Source organism: Barbus barbus (assembly GCF_936440315.1).
Source record: "Barbus barbus genome assembly, chromosome: 3".
NCBI classification, from domain to species: Eukaryota; Metazoa; Chordata; class Actinopteri; order Cypriniformes; family Cyprinidae; genus Barbus; species Barbus barbus.
In genome coordinates, this window is record NC_136731.1 from 12,033,955 (window position 1) to 12,060,542 (window position 26,588).

The 26,588-nt window shown below is 37.2% G+C and overlaps 1 protein-coding gene across 2 annotated transcripts; it reads right to left on the reverse strand.

Annotated features, from left to right (window-relative positions):
* LOC306851113 (serine/threonine-protein kinase/endoribonuclease IRE1-like) lies at nt 1-26,446 on the reverse strand. 2 transcript variants are annotated; one of them, XM_079387213.1, is made up of 22 exons: nt 26,194-26,446; nt 21,450-21,570; nt 18,641-18,674; nt 18,203-18,275; nt 17,922-17,994; nt 16,506-16,628; nt 14,582-14,683; nt 14,240-14,501; nt 13,247-13,325; nt 11,887-12,052; nt 11,449-11,564; nt 9,082-9,270; nt 8,231-8,486; nt 8,043-8,133; nt 7,173-7,362; nt 6,575-6,674; nt 6,249-6,448; nt 4,509-4,656; nt 4,278-4,405; nt 3,743-3,866; nt 3,493-3,560; nt 1-2,787 (listed from the first exon to the last, which is right to left on the reverse strand). In XM_079387213.1, the coding sequence occupies exons 1-22, from the start codon at nt 26,272-26,274 to the stop codon at nt 2,383-2,385; spliced, it is 3,129 nt and encodes a 1,042-aa protein (XP_079243339.1). In that variant the 5' UTR covers nt 26,275-26,446; the 3' UTR covers nt 1-2,382. The 2 variants fall into 2 exon arrangements, 1 of the variants encoding a protein (XP_079243339.1); XR_013782476.1 differs by having other exon boundaries at nt 796-2,787; nt 3,743-3,898; nt 26,194-26,421.
* Nucleotides 26,447-26,588: the final 142 nt, after the last annotated feature.

Here is a 26,588-nt window from a genome sequence, read left to right on the forward strand (position 1 = left end):
ATTTCTAGTGAGGTATATTAATTAAAAAATTTAACCAAATGAATTACATAATACACACATCAACTCATTTCACATTTCATTAATTGGTAAGGAAATGCCTTATTAAAAATGGTTATTGGTATTTTTGCTTTTATTTGTTGTGATGGTGCAGAAGTGCCTGAAAGCAGATGGAGAAAGAGAAGGGAGGAACAGGACAGACATTATCTTGGCTGGACTCACGTGGCTTTCCTGTAGCTCAAATAGTAAAGCATGGCGCTAGCAACGCCAAGGTCATGGGTTCGATTCCCAGGGAAAGCAAGAGCTGATAAAATGTAAAAACTGTAACTTGAATGCAATGTAAGTCGCTTTGGATAAAAGCGTCTGCTAAATGCATAAATGTAAATGTAAATCCAGGTCTCTTCGAGCACAACAGTAATGCACTGCCCTCCATGCCACAGATCCAGTCTTATAGATTTTACACAAAGGTCAGTGCCCAAAGATGAATTTGTGTGAACCCTTCTTATAGGTGCAGCAGGTCAATGTACATGTCCAACTCGAGCAAAGGTGGTCCACCCACAAATGTCAAAATTGTGTAAATAGTGGTAGTTAGTAATTACTGTTTGCATCAAGTATGAATAAAACATGTTTACTAAGTGCAAATGATACAAAATGCAAATAGTGATAGATGTTATTCTCATGAAAAGTTAATAGAAGTAACATGTTATATATAAAATATTTGAGCAGTCGTGGGTGGAATTAGTAAAAAATAGCCCTTGTAAAAAGGTTGACTATTTGAACTCATATCCATTCTAAAGGCTGGTAAAAACTTGCACAATTGCAGCTTTTATTAACACTACATGTAAAAAGGCATCATTGCATTTTAATAATTTTTCCCTCAAAATGTACCATTTAAAAATATATATGGAACATGAAAAACATGTAACATTATAAAAGCTCCATCTGGAATATTTCAGGTCAAAACGGCATGCATGTTACAACGCTGTATATGCACTGAATATCTGACCAACATCAGGCCAAGGACAGACATTTTCCTGGTATTTCCGAACAACGCCGCATAGTTTCTGAATCAGGGATCCATTAAAACCAATAAAATAGTTGAATTATTTCCCTACATAAGAACCGTTTAAGAGAATCACCTGACAGCTACAACTAAACCACACTATCCAAAATCCAAGGGAATGAATTCATACAGTTTACCACATTTTGCTGAAATATAAGAAAATATAAAAGTGCATGAATGAATGACTGAAATTATGAGCACAATACACAGGATATTAATTTTGTCATGAAAGTATATCCAGAACATTTGAAAGCATAATACCAGTAATGTCTGTACAGTTGGTTCCATGTTAGAGACTTTGAAGGAACAGTTCACACAAAAATTTAATTCTGTCATCATTTACTTCTCAAATTATGTTGTTTCAAACCAGTAGTATATCATAGAAGTATCCCATATAGCTTGTGCACGGTTTAGCCTCCCAAAGCCATACAATAGCTTTTGTTCACAAATGTGATTTGTGCTTCCACGTATGATCTGCGATAACCAATGCTCTTTGGCTTCATTGATGTCAGATATGGTGTTATGGTGTCTTTACAGGACATATTTGAATAAAAATTAAGAAGTGCAGTGCAGAGGGAGACTATTAGTGAATAATAACTTGAATTTACAAGTGTTTCTTTAGAATATTCAGCACACAAGTTGACTACTTTTATTATGTTTTTTGGTCATTTTGGGGCTTCACAGCAGCTGGTCACTGTACAGAAGAGAACGGTGAACAATCTGCTGTTCCACGGAAATCTGTACATGTGTGGATGACTAAATGATGCCTCGCTTAATTTTTGGTTGAACTAGTCCTTTAACAGCTTTCAGCAGCAAAGACAAAAGGCAAAACCTCAAGCATTAGCTTCTCCTCGGGACCAAGTCACACTGCACAGTGTCATTTAAAAAGGCACAATGGCCACTCCAATTGGATATCAATGACCAAAATATGTACAAAAATATATATTCAATAGCACGACTCAACATTGCACAATAGAACTTCTTGCGTTCACTTCAAGTGTTCAGCAAAAATCCCTCGCCTTCCAATCACATTATACTTGACAATTGGAAGGAATGACTGCAGAGTTTTATGAGCACACCACTGATAACCCAAACCATCTTTTTCAGCATCCTCCAAATCATCTTCGCCAGGAATCTGTAAATCACTCAGACAAGAGCTGTTGTCTAAAATGAGCATTGTAAGGCACTAATGATGGGATGGCGGCCTCTGTGGTGACACAGCCCGGACACTGCAGGCCCAGACTGCATCCACACAGAGAGACGGCTCATCCCTGGAATATGTCCGAAAAGGGTCCATCCATCAAGGGTCTATCAACTTGGCACTATGGAGCTCCAGTCTCTTGTGTGGACAGTGTGGGTGGCACCGTGACTGTCTGTATGTGCTCTGTGGTGATCTCAGGTAAGACTGCTGTTTCAGACAGTGTGTCTGACAGTTCATGTGGAGCTGCTGATATCTGACTGGATGACGACAGGCCTGAGAGCACTGGTGGACTGCAATGCTGTGTGGGGGGAGCCTGTGGCACACACTGTGCTACTGAGTGGTGTGTGAGCAGTTCAGAAGCGTGGTAATAAGGCAGGAAAGGTCGCTCAACAGCACAGAAACGCATGGCCAGGTGTGTGTGCAGCAGAAGAAGAGGGAAACGGGAGGTAAAGTAGGAAACAAATTCATCTGGAATGGATCCCAGTGTTTCCTGAACTTCATTGGGTAACTCTCGGTAATGGTGTTTCTAAAAGAAACAAAGATGAAATATGAGACAATTTGTGCTTAAGAGAAACAGGAGTTTAATCATGTGAAATGTCATATTTTCAAGATGGACTAAAACTGTTATTTTAGTTGTGTATTTATATATACAAATCAAATGATTGTTGTAATTGCTTGTTTAACAGAGCTTTTTGATTTTTTATCATGACAATTCTGCTTGGTCTACTACAAGTTTGCACCCTGACATCACTTCAAAAATGTAAATCGTGACAAAAAGGAATAACAAACAAAACAACTACATTTAATTTATTCAAAAAATAATAGTGATGGGAAGTCCGGATCATTTTACTGACGCTCTCGTTCGATCTCGTTTATCAAAATGAACAAATTCAAGTCATTTCGATTATTTAAGTGGCTTTAAATGTTATAATTTTAATAGCCTGAACACACCCTGAACACATCCACTTATGCAATCTAGATCATATTCCGAATTATGAAATCATTATATTGCAGCCAAAGATAATTTACAGGGAACATAAATAATTACTTTACCTTCCGAGTGTTTTGTTCATTTGTCACGCGACAGATGCAATGAACAGATCATTCATAATCCATCATTAGTTCCTTCTACTCTGTTATGCTACTTTTCCATTAATATCATGCATATCTGCTGTACATACTAGATATTTGTGGTAAGTATCAATAAACTGATTTTCATTAGCAAACGTACCTTGTTTCTCATGGCACGTAAAAGATCTCTGACCGAGCCGCCTTTGTATGAACGAAATTTGCGAAGATCTGAAGAACAAAAATTTGCATTTGAGTGGTTTGCAGATCAAACGTTTCACAATAAAGATTCAAATAAGAATAAAACTAGATAATCATGACAGCACAGCATGTGGTTTAACTATTTAGAAACTCTTAGAATTAAAAATGGATAGAAAAAAGCCAACAGTAAACAACATTGCAGTAGTGCTGACCGGTCTGTAGAGGCACGGTGATATGTTCCCTCCAATCGGCTTTGACCACCACCCGTCCTCCTCTCTCCAGCTGTCTCACGATTGGTCCATCTAACGGCTCCTTCTCAATTCTATCACTCACATCCTGTGAGTCAGTGCAAAAAAAAATAAAAATATCTGCCATTTATTAGGCAAAAATAGCAATGAATAGAAAATGAGCTATATTAGCAGCATCAATAAAACTGTTTTGAGGACGTTTTGAGTTCTGAAACTTAAAATATGATTTCATATTACAATGACCTATAAGTTAAAAGAGCAAGGACATTTTTATTTCCCAATTCATGACCTCTTTAACTATTGTCATGTAAACAGTACTGCACTGACCTGTCTGTTCAGACAGAATTCTAAACAATTTACAGAAAAATAAAAATAAAAATCAGATTTGGTGTTTTTATGTTACTTTGTTGTTGTGCCTTTTGCAGTCTTCTTGGGCAGGATACTGTTTCCAAAAGATGCATTTAAACCTGATTAAATTAAGGATGACTGACTAACTAACCTGGAAGAACTGCAGCTGTTTTTCCAGACTCCAGAAGAAGGGATGCTTTAGCACTCTGTCTGCTGAGGGTCTCTTCTCTGGTTCCATACTCAACATCTGCTCGATCAAGTTGCGGGCAACAATATCTTCTACAACAACACAAATGATGACATACATGATCAAAAATCTGACAAACTAACCTAAAATGAGCTCTGGTGTTTTTGAATGCAAGAAGATGCCTTGCTGCCCTACCGTGTCTGTTAGGGTCTAAGTGGTCCAGCGAGTAGGCACCCAGCAGAATGTTTGCTTGCCGCTGCAAAGACTTTCCAAAGGGGTGGTAGCCTTCAGATACCACATAGTAAAACACACAGCCTGCAGAGAAGATGTCTACCATGCAGGTCTGAAACATCAGAGGTGAAAAGAGGTGGAACTTTGATTGTCTAGCCATTGACAAAACTCTTAATGCTTCTGACATGGCTTTCTGGAATACTTTGTTCTGATGGCCAACGCGGGATTCTGTAGTCATGTATTTTTATATAACAGCTAAACTGCGTAACTGTTTCATGTCTCACTTGTGACTTTGTGCCCTTCAATTTTTTTTCTCATATAAATGTCAAATCAATAATCTATTTATTAATTTGGTAAGTAGCTATTTAAAGTTCAGTCAGTTCTCTTCAATGTCATTACTGCAGGAAAAACAAAATCCTTTTAGGACAAAACAACACCCCTGCCACTTCATGTCCTGAAAGATCACCCTGTCCCGTCCTTGTTATATATTTCTCCCTCACAGTTTTAAGTTATATAAAGCTCATCAATTGTTCTCTTCAAGTTGGCTGTGCAGTAGTAGAGTGTGGCTGATCATTTGCAATGGGTACTGCTAAAGATATAGTATTATTTTGTGTCTTTTTTTATATATGACAGATACAAATGACAGATCTTCAGAAAACACATCATATTACCACAGTAAAAGTTATAACATTTCTTGCAAACAGCAATATTTATATCAACCGTATACCAAAGCACTGACTTAAATAACTCATTGTCTATAATTACAAAGCTATTTATACTATTAATTCTGAAATAGTTCCTGGTTTGCTGACATTAATGTTATATAACTTACACACATTCTTCATGTACTGTTACAAAAGTTTCAAATGAATAGACAAAGAGAGAGCAAGAAATGTTATTGCTAGCATAAGAGAGTAGTTTCATATACGAGAGCTACTTTAGGAATGCAAAATTCATGAAATAAACATATACATGTTCTATTGGGCAGTTGTGGCCTAATGGATAGAGAGTTGGACTTTTAACACGAAGGTCGTGGGTTCGAGTCTCAGGTCCGGCAGGTAATGTAGGTGGGGGAGTGAATAACCAACACTCTCTCCACCCTCAATACCATGACCCTTGAGCAAGGCACCGAACCCACAACTGCTCCCCGGGCGCTGCAGCAATGGCTGCCCACTGATCCGGGTGTATGTTCACTACTGAGTGTACACTTGGATGGGTTAAATGCAGAGAACAAATTCCGAGTATGGGTCACCATACTTGGTCTCACACCACTTCCCCTCTCCCTAACTGTGCCATTTCAAACAGAATTTAGAATGCTGAATTATTAAGAATTTGGTCAAATGAAATTATTGGTAGCACTTTACCATGATTCAATCAGTTAATGAATAATGAACAAATAAAGTTAATGAATAATGAATTTACAACACATAGTAATCTAAATTAATTTCTAAATGTACTAATATTTTTCAAGTATAAACATTGTATTTATAAATTTACATTAACTGATTAATATCAATAAAAATTTGCTCATTATTTCTGATAACTAACTAACTAAACTATCAACATTTATAATCTATATATATTATAATCACTTTTATATTTATAATATTGAAATATATTGAAAAACAACCAAGTAATGTTTTTCCATTCTCGTAGGTATGTCAAAATCAATGTAAATCGACAGCATATTTTCTGAGCTCTTACAGGGTTATGTTTTGCATCCTCACTGAGCACTTCTGGAGCAATCCAGCCCTCCGTGCCTGGGACCCCAGACTTCCTGCTGAAGCTGTGTCTGCCCACTGCCAGCTTCTTGCATAGGCCGAAGTCTGAGATCATGGCCTTCACACGCCCATGTGTGTTTGGCATCGACACCAGGATGTTGTGTGGCTTCAGATCTCTGTGAACTATCAACAAATGAGAGATTGGGTGTTACAAAAACTTGTATTAAACAGACTTCATGAATACTGATTAATTCACCAAAAATGCAGACCATTTAAAAGTGTATTACTGATATTACTAATAATGGTTACCTATATTAAGAGAATGTAAATGAGCCAGTCCAGACATGGTTTGCTCTAGCAGTGTCACTGGCTCCAAACCGTGGCGGTTAAAATCCTTTCGTTCCACATACTAAAAGTAAATACAAGACAATACAAGTAAACAAACTTTTAAAATTAAACTACATTATATTTTATATTATACAATACAGCATTGCATGACCTAAAAATACCAAACAAAAAATTTGTTTTTCATCTACACCTGAAAATAAACTGAACGTATTAGGAAAGGACATGAGGAGGACTCCTGTGAAACAGATTAATTACAGACTTAGTGTCTTTTTCGCTATCTATTGAACTACAAGATGCTCGCTTGGGAACATTCTCAAATCACCCTGGCTAACATGATCATCAGATTTTTTCCATTTCAGTTCAAATAAATTATTAGGGTTACATAAATTCCTTATACGTGTTAAACATCAAAAATGGTCAGTGATATGAGAAGTTTTTGTTCTTGTGGTTTGACATTTTAAATAAAACCTAAAATGCCCATTTAAATAAATTATTGTAATATTCAATTTGGGTTTTTAACCTGAAATAACGACATGTCATGTTGTGGTGTTTGTTATACCTCTTGTAGTGTGGAGCTACACAGCTCTATGGCAATGTACTGAAACTGACGGTCTCTCTCAGTGCAGAAGTAACGAATCACATTTGGATGCTCGTCTGACTCGCGCAGCAGCTGAACCTCACGGTCGGCAAAGCTGAAGCATTCTGGGAGAATCCTCTTCACAGCCACTGGACGGTTATCAAACTGACCCCTGAGATTATACAAAAATCAGAAAAAATGACACATTCCCTGGAAGATCAGGCCCTTTCTAACAGTTGCACAACTTCTTGTCCAGGTTGTCCCTTTTAGGCTGGACTACTGCAATTCTCTTTAGGTTGGACTTCCATCATGCACAATCAAACCTCTACAAATGAAGCACGACTTCAACAAACGAGTTCACGTGACATCTCTCTTCATCTCCCTCCACTGGTTACCGGCTGTGGCTCACATCAAATTCAAGATATTGCTTCCATACAGAACAGCCACAGACTTTGCACCCTCCTACTTTCACTCGCTCTTAAGAGTCTACATCCGCTCCAGAAGCCTGAGATTGGTAAGTGAGCAACACTTGTGGTACCATCCCAGTGAGGAACAAAATCCAAAATTGCAGAACATTTTCACTCACTGTTCCTTGCTGGTGGAATGATCTTCCCACTCCCATCTGGAATGCTGAATCCCTGACAACATTCAAGAGACATCTGAAAACTCACCTCTTCTTAGAGCACTTAAGTGCATCCTACTGGAAAAAAAAATCCTCTAATGCTTTCACTTTTTCTTAATACCTCCCTATTCTAGCTTGTACTATTCTGAACGATATATGAAACTTTGTATTATAGCTACTTGACTTTGTAAATCACCTTGGATAAAAGCATTTACTAAATGAATACTTGCCTGTACACAATAGTTCCCTCAGCACCATGTCCAAGTACATCTCTGGGGTTGAAAGTGATGTTTCCAATTCTGACAATGTTGGATTCTTCCTCTGAAATTAAAAGATAAGAAAACAGAAGTCAACCAATTGGCAAATTTGAAATGGCAATAACAATTATTGTGATTATTGTTTTGCTGACAGCCCTAACCTGCATCCTCATGCTCATTAGCTGAATGTCCCATCTCAGACTGGGACACGTTGGAATGGTTGGATGCTCGTGGGGTGATGTTGGGACTGCTGTGGGAGCTCTCAGAGCGGGTATGGGCTGCCTCTAGGAAGTCAGTGTCAGGAGGCAGATCACTGGGTGGCTGGAAAATGAGTTGCTGCCGCTGCAGGAGCTGCAGCTTTTCCTCCATCTGCTGCTGAAATTGCTGGTGTTGCAACTGCTGCTGCTTGTGGACACTCTGATCAGAACACAACACACAACACACAATAATAGAGCTTCTCTTACCAATCGCCCTGATCATTTGCAAAAAATTACTTGTACAGTAAGACACTTTTCAACCAAAGATTTATCAATTTAGCATTAGTTTTTATTAATAACTTTACTGTTATGTCTAATAAATAGGCTAAAATGTAAAGAAAGGCCATATCAGACACAGATGTAGAATGGGTTTGGGGCATTTTGCATGCACACAACCTCCCTAAGTGAAGATGTGGATCCTTCTTTCACATTTGTTCCTTCTTTTCCTTCACTCAGTTAATTTAATATAGTCACACAATGTTGTGTGTGAATACAAGTTATTTTCATTTTGGATAGCTTTGTTTTTATTCTGACTTTTACTAAGATAAATTACTCTAGCAGATTAAGTGCATGAACATGATCCATCTAAAAACTACAAACTGTTTGCATAAAATGTAAGGCATGTCAGCTGGGATTCCAAGTCTCTGATTAACTCCTTGACTTTCATTATTTTATTATATGTTTCTCTTAACTTAATCAATTAGATTGATAACGAGAGTAAAACTCACCTCAAAGAACAAATTTAGAGTGTTTACCTTGGGGTAGGTGATGATGAAGGCCACCCAGCCGGCCAGAAGGAAAGTGCAGAAGATGATGGTGGCCATGTCCTTCAGCATGGAGTCCACTGGAGTCTCCACACGTGGGACTCGGTCGGGTTTCTCCTGCAGGGACGACACAGGTGGAGGCAGAGGACTGTTGTCTTCCATTCCACTCTCATTTACTTTCTGGAATAAAGCAGAACATGCTTTGATATGGCAATAAACACCAATACAAACAAAGATTTTTAGCCATTTAAATGCATATAAAGATATTCAAACATTCAATAAAATTCAGCTTATAAAAAAGGTCAAATCTGTACAGCATGACAGTTATATAACAGATTATTTTGCTGTACTTGTGATAAAAATGGCAAAAAAAAATTCTGGGTCCATCTTTGTACATGTTTTGGGTTTCACAGTAAAGGAAGTGCTATAATTCTGAATATTTGATGGTTCTTCACATTTTTAATAAAAATCCAAGGGTCAGTTGGGTACTTTATCAATGCTGTCATGAATTCATGAATGCATTACATCACGCAGTGGTGTGCACGGTGTGATTTAACGCAAAAACTTGAAACAAAAGATGTTACCTTCTTATCATCCCCTGTGACATTTTCCCTAAAAAAAAACTCCAATGCACAAGTATTTCACCCACCCTTAACACTCTTGAGCACCTGTGGTGGATTTTGTAGAGAAACGTTGAGCAATTCTCCCCATTAAAGACCAGAACATTTAATCAGGATAGATGTGACAACTGATGTGTCATGAATTTTTACACTCACTGCCAAAAGGGGTCAGAGCAGTATTATTAAAGTTATGGAAGACGTATTAAGAAATTACATATTACATATTGATTGAATTTAATCAAGGGCATACTCATTTCTACAACCCTTAATTTTTTATTTTTTTTAAATGGCAATGTCAAAACTGTCTCTAATCTCAATTAGAGCGGGAAAGATGGCTACATTCACAATAAGGCCATTCAGCTAATTTCTTGATTGATGACACTATATGTAACATTTCAACAGCTCCACAGATCTGACAAATGAGAGGCCAGTTTTACTTACACGTGACTTGCATAAACACATTTTGGTACACTCTGAAATGCTGTGAAAGCAAACCAAACCAAGAAGAAAATGCAACTTCGTAACACTTTAAGTCCCTGTTTTCCAACAAAGCAAACAATCTACAGGTCTGAATAATGAAAATGCAATAAGTCCCTTAGAATACTTTACACTGATCAGACACAACAGTAAAACCACTGACAGGTGAATAACACTGATTATATCATTACAATGGCACATGTCAAACGGTTGAATATAGTAGGAAGCAAGTAAACAGCCAGTTCTTGAATTTCATGTGTCGAAAATCTGAGTGACTCTGACAAGGGCCAAATAGTAATTTCTATACGACTGGGTGAGAGAATCTCCAAAAAGTCTTATATGGTGTTAGTACCTAACAAAAGAGATGCAAAGAAGGATAACCAGTGAACCGGTGCCATGCACGTGGGGAGTGAAGACTAGCCTGTTTGGTCTGATCACAAAGAGGCGCTACTGTAGGTCAAATTGCTGAAAAACTTAATGCTAGTCATTAAAGAAAGGTGTAAAAATACACAGTGCATTGCAGTTTACTGTGTATGGGGCTGTGTAGGGTCAGAGTCCCATGATGACCCCTACAAAGAGCCTACAATGGGCACATGAGCATGGTACACCCCTTCTTGGCAATAGTGTTCTCTGGTGGCAGTGGCCTCCTTCAGCAGAATAACACACCCTGCAAAAATAGCTGAGGAATGGTTACGGGAACAGGACGAAGAGTTCAAGGCATTGCCTTGGCCTTCGAATTCCATAGATCTCAATCCGATTGAGCAATTGTGGCATGTGCTGGACCAACAAATCCTATCCATGGAGGCCCCACCTCACATCCGGCAGAAATGAGAGGATCTGCTGCTAAGGTCTTGGTGCTAGAAACCACAGGACACATTCCGATATCTTGTTGAGGCCATGCCCCAACGCATCCCAGCAGTTTTAACAATTCAAGGGGACATACAATATCTAGAAGGTGGATTTAATGTTGTTGTCGATCACTGTATTTCCATGAAGTGTTATGTGCTTTTTCCAAATCATGCTACCACATGCTCTTTTTAATAAAACCATAACAATAATTCTCTAATAAGGTGGTCTAAAAGGCTCCTTCCTCTTGCAATGAGAAAGTAATTGATTTGGTGATCAGACTTCAGACATGGCTATTATTTACCATCCTCTCCATGGTTTTACACATTGCAAATTGTTAAAGCTATTACATAACGAAAAGTTAACACACTCAGTAGCACTGAAGTCAGGTGTGCTGTTTGGATAATGTTTTTACCTCTTCAATGGTCTTCTCTGTAGCAGGGGGAATGACGTTGATATGTTGGCGAGGGATGCTCTCTGGAAATTTCTCCAGAATTTTAGTATGAGCATCTGGCGGTGTCTCATGGTGACCTGCAGAAGAGAAACATTACTGTTGAGCAAAATGTTTATACCTAAATAAACATGAGGCAACATAGTACAGCACATAATATGTGGGGTAAGACTTATTACAATTATGTGCAAATTAAATTTGATATTTTCAAACTTTCTACAACACCACATTTCTCTAAAACATTAAGACACATTGTGACAGTTTGTTTTGGTGTCAAAGCTGGGAATGGAGATATTTTACAACTGCTATAAAATGTCTCCACTAGTGGGCAAGAGTGGCTCATTGTTGCATGATTCCCACAGCTCTGAGTGCAGGTCTTTTTGAGTGTGTAGTAAGTGGCACCTATCAGCAGCAGCGAATTCCTCAAGAAGTTGATGCGGTTTCTCTCTTTCAGTGCTGCACTGAACTTCACTGTGGTACTGGGAGTGATCACACACTCCTGCTCATCTTCCATGCTTGAGTCCTGGTTACTGGGGCCCTCCAGCATGGGAAACGTCCTGCCACTAGGCTGAAATACACACAAGCACACACACTTGGTCATGAGCATGCATGCACTACCACAGCATTCTATCCCTTCTGAAACTGTATTGGGACCTTTTCAGGCCTAAAATTCTCAAAATCTGTATTAAAAGAAAACAAACATTCAACTACATTCTACAACTGTAAATATTTTTGCAAAGTCAAATGTGGGTTACTCCTAATTTATTTCCAACTTCCAAGGATGAAGACATTGCATTGCCAAACAAACAGAAAATTCTATTGGTTAATGATGTAGAGGAGTCTCACATTTTTGCCACTGTCAAAAGAAAAGTAAAATTTTAAATATATTCTTTTAAGGTAAAAAGCATTTTTCCCCCCACCCAAATACCGTGAGTTATTAATTTATAAATATGATTTTATAGCCTTTTTAAGAATTTCAATCTTTTAATCAGAACTTTATAGCCAAACATATACATATACATATATATATATATAAATAAAGAAGGAATTTTAATATACAAAGTGAAAACATACTTATCACAGAAGAGATGAATTCAAGTCAGTGAATGTGTGAATTGCAATTTAATACTGTTACAAAACGCATGACTACATATCTTCTTACAGGATATGATCAGGTTCTGTTGATGCCCTGTGCACGAGAGATTCTGGCATTTTTTTACTCCGTTAAGGTTATACTCCTATACAGCTATGAGTTTCGGTTTATGAAACACGCCAGCTACTTTCTAGCGCTTCATGAATCAGGTAGTGGTGGGGCTAGAAGAATGCACTGTGCATCTCGATGATGTGATTAATTATAGTGAGACTTAGAAAGGTCATTTATGTCATATATGTGCTCTTCTCACACATTTGGTAGAAGTCAGTCTTACAGTGAATCTGGCTAACAGTGAGTTTGCCAGAGCCACTGTAACTTACTTGGGAAAGGTAACTGGGCAGGGCTAGATGCGTCTGTTTTGCGCAAAAGCTGAAGCCATTAATAACTTTTTCCACCTCCGTCCACTAGACAACCATGTCTTCATCCATCTTAATTCAGTTTAAGTTTTTTTCTCAAATGACTTGACCTTGCCTGAGGTAATGGCCACTGTGATTGTTAGCCAAACCCTGAGGTTATGAGCGTGACTTCAAAACATGCCACAGTTAATCTAACCATGTAGTCCTATAAAAGTATGAGGAAACATATTTAAAGGTTTTTAACACCACTCACCACCACAGTAACTCCATCATGCACCAGGGAGGGAGAAGCGTACAGGCCAGAGGAGTGTTTCCCTACATACAATGTGGACCTGTCAGAAACCATCCAGAAATAGCAAATTATTCATATTTTGTTTTCAAAAGTCACATACTTTGGCTATAAACATCTTGCAAAGGAACTGCTAAGTTTTATACAATGGCTAATCTTTATTTATCCAGTCTTTTAGATAATGAAAACAACAATCCCAGAAAGAGATCTATAGTCATTTGTGGAGTTTGATTTTTCCACTTTTACTGCAATATATAAAGTGAGTTGCTCTAAACATTGTGCCACAAAGCTAGGGATGGCTACATACCACTTTTTTTTATCTGTTACAAATACCGATACTGCAACCTTGATATACTAAAGCTAATCCAATAGCTGTAATGTCTTGTTCTTGATCAGTTTAGAATATAAAGTTGTATGAAAGGCTTAACAAACATACAAGTTTCACATTTCTTTTAAACCCTCCAGAATGTCTTGCCCCATACAGTTTCATTTTAAGTGCAGGACTGTGCACACAATTTTTGCATCTCTACTCAAAGCATTTAAGTATTGAATCTATACTGAAAAGGCAGGCTACGCATATTTGAATTTCTAGAATCAGTTCTTCCCCACACTTCACAAACACAGACAGGATGTGGCTTAGATATTGGAGATGCAGCATGCAGGTACACTTATTAGTGCTAAATGAGAGTAAAATGTGGTTTTGACATCTAAATATGGAAGAAAATAAAGAGGTGGCATTTCAGCAAGAAACTGGCTAGCATGTAATGCTGGAAGTGACATGATGACCAACACTATTAATAAGGATAATATTATTTTTAGTGAAATAAAGCAAAATACAGTTTCACAACCTGTAAAAAATTTACAAAAAATGTAAAAAGTTGGACTTTTGGACCCTTGTTGGGAAAAAAAACAAAACAAACATTACAAGTACTTTGTCTTATTAGAAGGGCTGCTTACATCAGTTTATCTTTGGTTTTCTTCTCCCGAGGAAATGGATACTTCCACTGTGTAATGCGGCCCACCTCTCCTGACATGAAAGTGAGATAACGCAACGTTTCCACAGCAACATTGGTGTGCGGGACTTTGCGCAGGCCCTCACGCTGCCAGATGTAGATTGCCACCACAGGGGAGTTGTAATTCTGAACCCACTGCACATCTCCGGACTCACTGTCCACTGTCACCACTAGGCCATCACCGTTGGACACAAAGTGGGCCATATCTGTCAAACACAGAAAATAATGTTATGTTGTGCTACGAAAGAGGATTGAAAGAGTTTTCAAACTGATAAAGCTGCCTTACTGTGTTTGGTGTCGTCATCTGGAAGGGTGAAAGCGTAGTCAGAATAAGTAGCGTTCCAGCGCAGCTCTCTGCTCTTGGTGTCATACATAGTGATCGTGTATTCTGAGGAACAGACAAATCAACAGATCAGCAATAAATTCAAGATACACTTTTCACCCCTGTGGTTTTAAGCCTTCTCAAGCATCTAATCGAAGGTTTTGACCTGAGACCACCTCTGTAAAACAATGGAGAATATTATTATTAATCATGTATTAAATTCTGTAATGCAAATTCGTTGTAAGACACATTTTTAACCCCTCTAGTCTTAAGAATTCTCATCTTATGCATCTTATCATAGGTTTTACACTCAGTCAGCTCGGGAGTGTTAAATAGCCCATAAGCAAGGGTTACATTAGTATGTACTACATTTTGACTTCTTGGACTCATACATTCAGTGTAATACACATAGCAAGAACAACAATTAATATCTTTTGAAATTCAGATCATGTGAGAGTTGTTTTGGCTTTAAAATGTCGTTGCATTTGACATGTATCAACTCCAGCAGATCTGTGTCATTATTCTGTAATAAGCACAATATTGTTATTGTGAGCTGTTAAAAATTCTAGATAACATTAGCACAACGGTTTATATTTCTCTAAACACACAGTATAGCTAATTTCCACCACCAAGTCAAAATGTAGACTGTGCTAATGCAACCCTTGCTTATGGGCTGTTTAACACTCCCCAGCTGACTGAGTGCAAAGCTTACGATAAGAGAAGGTTTACGACTACAGGGGTGAAAAGTGTATCTTTGAATGAATGTGCATTACAGAATTTAATACATAATGAATAATAATAATCCCCATCGTTTTACAGAGGTGGTCTCAGGTTACAGGTTGTTGCCACAGAACATGTGAGTAAGGAAACAAATGCACAAGTTTGTGCCAAGGTCAAATTTTCATATTTGTTATACATAAATGTGTGTGTCAATGTTTAATAACTTTTATTTTTGTCTTTGTACCCATGCAATGGTGATGTATTATGCACATATGAACGAATTAATGTGAACATGCCTTTGCTTGTGTTATGCAAGACATAATGACAGGGTGCAGCAATTTTACAGTAACAAATACTTTTTTCAATTCAATCTTGAATAGTAGTTATTTATTTTTAATGCCATGTCAGTATCTTCGTGGCAAAAACTAAGTTAGAATAATACAAAAATATAAAATAATACCAAATAAAAACAAAAATACAGCAGATAAAATTATACAAGACTTTTTACATTAACATATGATTAAAAATTCTAAAATAGTTTCAGGTAAATTCTTACTAAAGTCCCTGAGTGAGTGTACTTCATAAAAAAGTTTTCTACTTGCATTAAAACTGGGACAGTCCTTTTACAATCTTGAAATGGGCCAGTTGCTTTTGAATAAAAAAAAAAATACAGTGTTGCCATAGCATTGAATATATCTGACTACTAAATGTTGCAATTGATCAGAATCACTCATTTTAGACAGCCATGTAAAAACTTTAAAAGTAACATTAAAAGTTATTTTAATTATCCCATGTAATTGAAAGATTATTCCCCTATTCATAAGTCTTTATTTATATTTTAACCAATAAACATTCTGTGCAATACTTTGTATATTCAGCAGTCTACAAATCATAAGCACATTAAGCACAACAATAACATTTATGATTCAATGCTTAAATACCATGATAATACAGAAAATCCTGATAAAAGTTATAATTTATCGTGATTTGTAAAAAAAAAAGAAAACATAATACGGTCACATGCCTACTCTCCAGTAACAGTATTACAGCATTCATAATTTTGATAAGAAGTACTACAACTCCTAAAGGGATATTTGATTTTCTGCTCAGACACAAACAGAGATGGTCTCACCTAAAGTCAGAACTACGGACAGATATTAGCCCTTACCTGTGCGGCCGAGGTAGAGCAGAGATGAAGATGGACATAACATCTCAGCATAGGAAGAGGTCAGTGTTTGTTGCTTCTCACCAGTCAGCAGATCCACAACATACCACACGTCTTGCTTCTTGCCTACAAACATAAAACCTTCATGTACTCAAGCATAGACCAGCATACAATTGTGAATGTGCAATTCACATTCAATTGAAAGCATCTCTTTGTGCAACATCTGCGATTCCACTACAGAAAATAATTCTGACTCATTCTTCAGTTTGCAAAAACAAAAATGTGCATAGTCCTGCATTTAAAATGGAAGTGTATGTGACAAGACATTCAGGACAGATTAAAAGAAATGTGAAGCTTTTATGTTTGTTCATAACACTTTACATAGTGTCCTTGTATCACAGTAGTCTCATGTTATACAATACCTAAAATAATGTATATGTAACTGCTTATCTTTTATAGTAATTGACAGCATGTCACAGAGGCTGTACATAAAACAAAGAAGGGAGCGGATTAACTGGAGGGGAAGGGGTCGAAAAATTAGACAGTTTGGTGACATCAGCTAGTTCAAAGTTAATTTTTCTATTTGGAAAATTTGGCACCAATGAACTGTATACAATAATGTTAAGAAAAAACAGAACACTAATAAACAAGAATAATTCCATAAGATCTAAAGATATAGCATTAACATATTCAGTGCAGGGTTTTCCCATGTGTTTCTTGTTTTTCCCATTTCAATTTCCCGCTTATCATTTTAAAGACCAAAAGACCACACAACTGATGCAGCATGAGTAAATGTTCTCTCCAGGATGTGTAAACAGGCATCAACACTTCAGTTCAAACACACCACATGTTTACGCTTGGAAACAAGTGTGGCTTCGAGTGAAACGAGGTTATTTCCTGTGGGTTACACTGTGATATTCAACATATGAGTTTCCATGCAGAGAGGAACTTAAATGCTGATGTTTAAACTTGATAAGTCTCATTTAAAGAGATTAAGAAATGGGATTTTCATTGTTTAACATTCAGGCCTGTCTGCAGTCTGATTTAATCAGTGTTTGGCCTTATTCCTTTGGGTGTCATTATAGATGTAGCTGTGCCTTGTGATTTACACCTTTAAGGGGTAAGAGGGGGTGGTACAGACAGACATCTTCTTGTGGTGTTTGCGGTGAGATCATGAAACAATCCCACAGCGCCCACCCGCCGACCCACCCTCCAAACCACAGGGAGGCCGCTAGGAACTGGCCAGTTCCTCAAACATCAACCTCTGCTGCCTGACACTCTAATCATGTTGAAAAACAATGTTCATTATTTATGGTTATGGGTTTGTTTGAATCTCTAAGCCATAGTAATAATGAAGCTTGGTTGAATGGAACTTTAGATTAATAATTACAAAAGAATGAATGAGAATGAGTCTCTCACCAGTGTATAAGATGCCATCAGAACTTCGACAGGGAGATGCCTGGACCAGCTCAGGAATGGTGAATGGCAGTTTCTGAAACATCCCCAAATGTTAGATATAATATTTGTTACTCCATCCAAAATTACAGTTTGAAACATTTTCTTTTGGTAAAAGCACCTGAAATGTTTAGCTTCAAAATGACATTTCTCATTTCTAAAGCTATCACTACTAAAAATATCATCCTTAGATTCCAGAGAATGAGGAAGTCCTTCTTGAGAAATGAAAAGAAGTTATCTCTCACCGTCAAACCCTCATTATTTTTCCCTCCGAGAGAGTACAAACTGCCATCATTGGGGTCTGGGAGGAATGCAGGCCTGTAAAAAATAATAATGAAATTTGTTCAAGATTGTCATGTTGTATGATTGATGTTGCTCCAAACCTGTATTCTGTATTTTTTCCTCACAGAAAAAAAAAAAAAAACCCAGCTAATTCTTTTGTGACAAGTGGTCACTATAAACTATTTGTATTCCAAATAAAAAAGCAAACAAAAACAGCAGTACAAAGATTATTATTATTTTTATCCTTTAATATGTAGGCTTATGTTAGGTGTTTTTTATCTGTGACTTCATTTAGATGGTATCGTGAATAGGAAGAATTGTGCTAGTTCAGCATCTTGCAAAGTTCCTGTTGTTTCACTTTTCATGCACAAACGCTCAAGTATAAATGAAAGATGGCTTACTCTGACACATGCGTTGGGACTTGCAAAACAGGATCTGCGTTGGGAATGAGAAAGGTGTCAGTTAAGAGTTATAAACTTTATCGCAGGCAAATGATGGGATGAGCAAACATGAAGACAATACAAAGCAAACAAAGTGCTGTGCATATAACTTGGATGTAAACGTAATGGCTATTAATTTATTTAGTTCTTATTGCTCCCAGTATCACTCTATTAGACCTTCATATAAACAACAATTCCATTTTATTACATATTCTAGAATATTAGTAAAGTCATCAAACCTATGAAATAACAAATGGAAGTATTAGTGTTATGCCTGATCACCTGCGTGAAAATGCCATAGTTCTGTTGCAGGAGGCATGAGGCCTGAGGCCTGCAGATGTGGACACATCAAAAAAACTAATGTCCGAAATGGAAGACGCCTATGACAGTTTGTCTTAGTTGTTGAACTTTTTGTTCATACAAATATTTGCACGTTAAGAAGTTTGCTAGAAATAAAAGCGGTTTAAAAGTTAAGCAATTTAGTTTTACTATCCATGACAATTGTGCAAGAGCCTGACCACAATGACAGCATACTTAAACACGGACTATCAGGTCAGACCAGGGTGTGTTGTGCAACGGCCTCTAACGTCCGTCGCAGTCCCGTAGCTACAGTGTGTATGACTGGCTCAGCCTGCACATCAGGTTTTTGAGAGTCACACAAGGTGAATGAAATGCAACTTGCTGTGACCGTGTGAACATTAAAAAAAAAAACATTAATGTGAAAATTAAGCCAGTGTGTGGCCAGTTTGCCAACGATGGAAGATTCCATTCAATGCATGTTAATACAGCAAAAGTGGAAGATGCATTAAAATGCATTAAATGGAACCATCCCTCATTCGTGTGTTGTTCTGGGAGAAAGCTCAAGAGGAAATGAGGTGAACAGATGTGCCTGGCCTTGATGACACACTGTTTGCGTGTAAATTGGTTACTTATTTTTAATTTGACCAACAATAGATGAGACAAATGTTATAAGTCAAAATGATAACTGTTTCAGTTGGCTAATTAAAACAAATGTATATATTTTTTTTCAGAACAGAAAAAACAAACTAAAAAAAAACTAAAATGTATTGCATCAAAAGGTACAAAAAGACACTGTTAAAGAATCAGTATCATCCATGATATCATTCCATATGAACCAATCTATATAATCCAATTCATACAATCACTTCAATTGATGAACATATTTGATTTAGGCTTTTACTCACATTTAAACACTGATCAGCATACATTCATAGAGCTCATCATATATAGTAAACGCAGAAGCTTTAGCGTGATTGCTTGATGTGTCAAAACAAACCTCATTGGTTCCCATGTGTTAAGCAAGCACGTATTGGTTGAGATGATCAATGTTTATATATGAACAAACTCCTAAATTAACTATTCAGATGAAGTTGTTTAGTCATTTTGAACCATTGTTGGCAATCTGACATGAAGTTTTACATTTACATTTATACATTAAGCAGACGCTTTTATCCAAATCGACTTACATTGCATTCAAGTTACAATTTTTACATTTTATCAGCTTTTGCTTTCCCTGGGAATCGAACCCATGACCTTGGCGTTGCTAGCTCCATGCTCTACTATTTGAGCTACAGGAAAGCCAAAGTGGGCAAAGTGTAGTTTTCATACACTACACTTTGCCCATCCACTTTGTTTTATGTAGGCCCACCCGCTTAAGCATTTTTAGACTCAGCCCTGGTTCAAGGATCTAGTAAGCAAATGGATTCAAACAATCAGTCCAAAAATATGCACTGCACTAACGCAGAGAAATCCAAGCTGATTACATCAGAGATGGCAGAGAGAATAGTGACTCATGTCCAGTTTTCAGTCAATGTATTATTCCAATGTGTGTTTAGCTTTAACACACAAATCTCTCATATTCTCTCATTGTTTCTATGCATCACAAGCCCTCTTTCATCACGCTTTCTGAACTAGAGCATGAATGACAGATCAAAACATGATACTGAATGACACAAGTCAGTGTCTTTCTAGTAAAGTTTTAAACAATGACTATTGTGTAAAAAAACTAAAGCTAGTAGAAAACGCAATTTCGGAAAAATCACTTACTTAAACCAGAATATGTATATTTATTTTATTATGCCACTCAAATCCGGGCCTTCACATATATTTTTTTTCAAACAAAACAATGCTAGACACTTTTCAGTTTGAATTTGAATGTCTCTTTTTCCTGTTCCTGTACTACAGTGAGTACTGAGTACAATGAAGAATTGTTCAAGTGTCTGCTTTAGAAAGAGACCAAAGGGTTAAAGATCCGCAACCATTACATTTTGGATGTGTCATTTTTGGCTTGTGGAAGTGAATGTTACACTACAGACCTGTACAATAACTATTGTTTTTAAGACCAAACAATTCTTGAAGCTTATGAAATCACAAAATTAATCACAGTTGATTAATTTGCTATATTGCCACACCACTTTCTGACAATGTAAAACATATGCAAACAAGCAGCTTTGCCATAATTACAGAAAAATGGCCAGAAGCAGTATCTTAGCCTGTATGGGTCTTTGCCATAATTACAGAAAAATTTCCAGAAGCATGGGTCTTCGAATCTTGTGTTGAATATAGTGCAAGTTAAAAAAAGTTGAGAACTACTGATAACAATATTAAACACCAGCAAACAATAGTGCTGGTATTCACTTTCACAGGCTCACTGGGCGACGGGCGTCCACTGTTTTCATTGCAGTTTGCACTGTGCTATGAGTCTTTTGATACACAACTGACTGGTCTTGAAAGAAACACATATACGTACCTTCTTTTAAAGTCCATTTGATTGTTCCGGATCTCTTGCTGACGGCGTGAAGGTTCCCGTCCAGTGTGGACACAAAGAGCAGACTCTCCGGTACAGACACCGTACTGCTACCGCAAAAGCCCTGCAAACACACAGCTTTACTAGGGAGATGCTCTATCTTGCTCAAGTGCGTTTATTACTAGTAACAGATATAATGGTACACTGATCTCTTGATACAATACTCTAACAATACTTTAAACCAGTGGTGTCAGTTTCAAACAGAAATACTTGTCAGCCAATGTGGATGATCAATTATTATTATTTTTTTTTTTATTGCCAAATATCATCTGGTAATTAAAAGCCCTGGCAATAAATTGGTAGACCACTACTTGTGTTTGAAACCAAAAATAAACACTATATAATTCTGCTGAATTACTGATAGAAGGAAGCACTAAAAATGCTGTCTTTTTCATGAAACGCTTTAATATATACCACCTGCAGCGAGGACACTGAAGAATACACGGAAAGAACATAAAAATCTGACTAACTGGAGCCATTAACATGCGTAGTGTCATGACCGGCACAGGGTTGAGAGGAGTGATTTTGGCCCATTCGTCAGCAGACCAACCCAGAACTGATGCAAAATTTTGAGATTAATTTTTTAATTTGAATGACTGGCTGTCAATTAATCTGTTCAGGCCAACACAAACATTTACATGCAGTTATCACAAGATTTTTTTTATTTTTAGAACAGTGTTCTAATCTCTTTTCCATCACACTATGAAGAAAATTGGTCAGCCAATCAGATTTACCCAGATTGCTGCTATTATGTGAATCTATATACATTTTATACATAAACATATGGCTACATATTGTCCTAAGAAACATTGGGAAGAATCCAGAGGAAGAATTTGTCTGTAATTGTGCATTTGGTGCGGTTTAATAAAAACCATTGTACAGACAAAAATTTAACAGGCTGTTTGAAAATATTTAACTACAACTTGACTTCCTATCTTCTCTGTACAAAGCGGGTGTCAGAAACGAAAAGTTGTGCTGCTTCTTGATTTCCATAAGCCCCACCCACTTTCAAGTCAGAGACTGATTTTGTATTTTTTCATTCTGCTCGTCCATCTTTTTTACACACTAGTGGTCTGGATAGAAATATGTAGAAAATCACCAGACCACGTCTGAAAGCTACACCTGAACTCTACAGACTGCTGTTCAGCCACATTACTACACAGCACTTTTCTCAAAGACACCCAACCCTGCTCACCTAGAGAAACTAGTCTGACTCTAGTTTGGGTGAAGGTTCATTCAACAAAGAGGCTTTAAAAAAATAAATCAATAAACAAAGACAATACATATTCTTCTGGATCACACGCTGAAGTGATAATCTGTTGTTGTTGTTTTTTTTGCAGGTTTAGCCGTTTTAATCTGACGGTTAGCGTCACATAGTCAGTGCAAACATACACACCTGTGAGATCTCACATGGCCTCACATGGACACGAAACGCAGCAGCATGCTCTTGGTTTCAGGAGAGAACAGAAAACATCAAGAACATCTGCTGGAACCACAGGCTCGGCACTCTCACCACGCTCATATCAACACACTGCAAGTGCTTAAGGGGCCCAAGATATTGATTTAGGGTATATATTGTGCTCCAAAAGAAAACACACCCCTATAAAACAGGTGAACAGAGTACAATTTGCTTTATTCTGCAGGGTCATTCACATTTGTGTGATGCCGTTAGGAACATACGGGTTAATGACATGCTCATTTTTTGTCCTACTTATTTTAAAAAAATAATAATAAAATACCAATGCATTTCAAACATGCATTGACTTGAATACAGATCTTCTATGAATAAATATTTAGGCTACTATAAAAAAATCAGGGTGATACATAGGGCTGGGCGATATATCGAACGCGATGATGCATCATGTGCATCTCGTCAGTAAAGCCGGTTCCGTGATTAGCAGTAAATCTCCATCACCTGCTTTCAAATGGAGCGGCATTTAATACACAGAGCTGTAGTTCACTGACAAGCTACACAATATCCCGTTCATTATCGAAGGCGATTCATCTGCGATAATGAACGTGATATTGCGTAGCTTGTTACAGCGTAAGTAACTAAATTTTATATGCCAATTCTGACAAGCTTTTTTTTTCCTTTTCAGAACATAAATACAATTTTAAGAATAGAAACGTTCTATATTTTGATTATTTTTTGATCCGCTAAGCTTAGCTCTTTCAAAGAGGACTCAACTGAAAATCTAACTCAGCCTAATTTAAAATTATGGCATAACAAAAGTTAACTACAGGCACTCATTTACTTAATGAATAGTAAAATGCTCAAAAACAAGCAGCTGTTATAAAGCTTAAAAAACGAGGTAGACATTGCATCACCCTGTTGCATAATACTACATACCCTAGCTAGTGTAGTGTAAAACATTTCTGGCAAAGATTGGGAGTCTTATTAGATTCAGCTCCCCTCATGCCATTTTTCCACCAATGTAAAAACTATGCCTAGCGGGTCCACCCTAACGATCTTAGACTTCCACATCCTCATTCTCCTACTGCACACCAGAAAAGGGAAATTTTGAGAAACTATTTTAAAAGACAATTGTGATATGTGCAATCATTAAAGACTACTGCCATACTGCTAAACGTAGCTTGAATGCTCTGCAATTAAAACTTTAATTAAAGGAAGGTTAGGTTGAGAACACAGTCTCTATGCTTCATTTTGAGACTACATTTACACACGAAAGCAATGTTTATTCACTGAGCCAGAGATATTAATGAGTTGTAAACTGCTTTTAAGTTACAAAACTATAACATAAATGCACATTCAAACCTTTTAGTAACACATGCCTACCAAACTAGGACACTAGGGTTGCAACAACTAAATAACTGACAACACATGTCATTACTGATTATAACATCTGCTGGCAGCAGTGACAAAAAAAAAACTATGGATAATATATGATTAAAATGTTTTATCTTCAATATTAAAAGATTGCTGGGATATGTAATGTTGAAAACTGACACTTGAGGAGTTTTAGCACTAATTGTTTAATTCTTTCCCTTAAATTAATTCCAGAACTATTTGAATAAAAGTGTCTGTGCAATTAAATAAATGTAAATTTACGTTTACATTTTTGTTGGCTTTTAATTGGCACATTTTTAAAGAACATGATTGGTAAAGATGTGGAATGATTTGCTCTTTTAGTTAAATGCTGGAAATAAGTTTTTGCTTCGATAATCAACAGATTTCTTTTTTTTTTTTTATGTGAATAGTTGCATTTCTAACAGGACAGTCTTTCACTTTAGACTTCAGGGAATCACAACAAACAAAAAATATATACATACTTAATAATGACTTTGTGTTCAGCGTCATTATGTCAATAACACAGAGCTTGGTGCCCTCCGCTATGGCCTACTATGGCTCTTTCCACACAAGTTGCTCACATACACCTGTGATAAGAGATGAACATAGACCTCTAAACCCACTGCACTGAGTCTGGCAGCGGCCATGTGCTCTCTGCCAGAGGTCTGCTGCAATCATGAGTCACTCACTTCCTGTGTGTTACAAGTCCAGACAGACATAAGAGTAATATGGAGCATTAATAAGTCAACAGACTTTATTCAAGGTACATGCCATTTTTAATTAATGTGGATTAAAACGAGGCTGCAAGAGATCCTACATCACGACATTTTCACAACTCAGCTTTCAAACCTGTTTTAATGAGGATTTAGTGTACTAAAAGTGTTTTTGGAAATATGTTTTGTCAGCTGAACAACTGACATGTTGTTAAACAACAGCACAGTCCATTAAAATGCATCTATTCCTCACAGCCTCATTTTCATTTACTGTCAAAAACATAAAATAGCACTATCTTGACTAAAATCTATAAAGAGGACAACGTGTTAAGAAATTCTTTATGGTTTCTTACTAATGGGATATGTGAGTAGTTACAACTTTGAACTGATAGAAGATGACATGTATTTATATTCTGTACTCCTGGAGTATCTTGATCAAAGGTGCAACATTAAAACTTCACGAATCAACTCTGCTAGGGACTGAACCATCCAAACTTTCATTTACCAGCCCATCTTTATCAACTACTCTACAGCATCTCGCCGATGTCTGTGGATCTTAGTAAACGTTATCAGATTGAGGTGAAGCATCACTACACCAGGTCTGTGACTACACTGCTGTAATGCTATCTAGTGTGATATTTAATAAGTTTTAAGAAGTATGTTCTGGAAAGGATTTGTCTTGAAAGGCTTACACTGGCTCATATCTAATCCTGTTCTTGACACTGACTGTAGACAAAGATACTCTGGTTAATTGACAAAAAGCTGGCACTACAGTAGAGTACAGAAAAGTACAGCAAATGATAGGATAGAACTACACCATAGTCCAACATAGGATAGGTCAAACCCACATCTAACAGTGCAATCGAGACATTACTTTAAGACAACTGTGACACTATTGATCATACACAGATCAGAGCTATATAACAGCACTCTTTACACTCAGATAGCAGGCCAAAACATACCCATTTATGGCACTCAAACTAAACTAATAACAAAAAGATGATACAGGGCCACAGCACAGCAATGATTAACGTTAGAGATCAGGAGGAGAGTAACGTTAACAGATCAGCTGTGTTTGGACTCAGCATAAGACTCCAGGATAACTGTAGTAACCTGCGTTATAATGATCAGAGATCAGAAGCAGGGTAATCGATCAGTAACTCACCATCAAGCTGCTGTGACTCCAGCATATGAAAGCAGTTATAATCCACACCAGCGCCCTGCTGCACACTCCCCACGCCATCATACACACATATAATCACGCGGACCTGTGAATACACGGCAGATATGTTCGTTCAACAGTGGTTTACTGTCTCATTGTACTGTGTACTACTAAACAGACGGGCTCAATGCGTTTATCAGCTCTCTTCCTCTACTGCTCCTGCACATGCGCACAACACGCTGGAGGCGGGGCTGTGAAAGACGTCACTTCATCTTGGAACGGAAACTGTAATTTATTTGTTTATTTATTTATTTAACTTTCAAAGAAACCACAATTTACAGGCAAATTACAGGCCCATTTCAAATTTTCTGTATGCGTCTAAAATTTTTAAAAAAGTT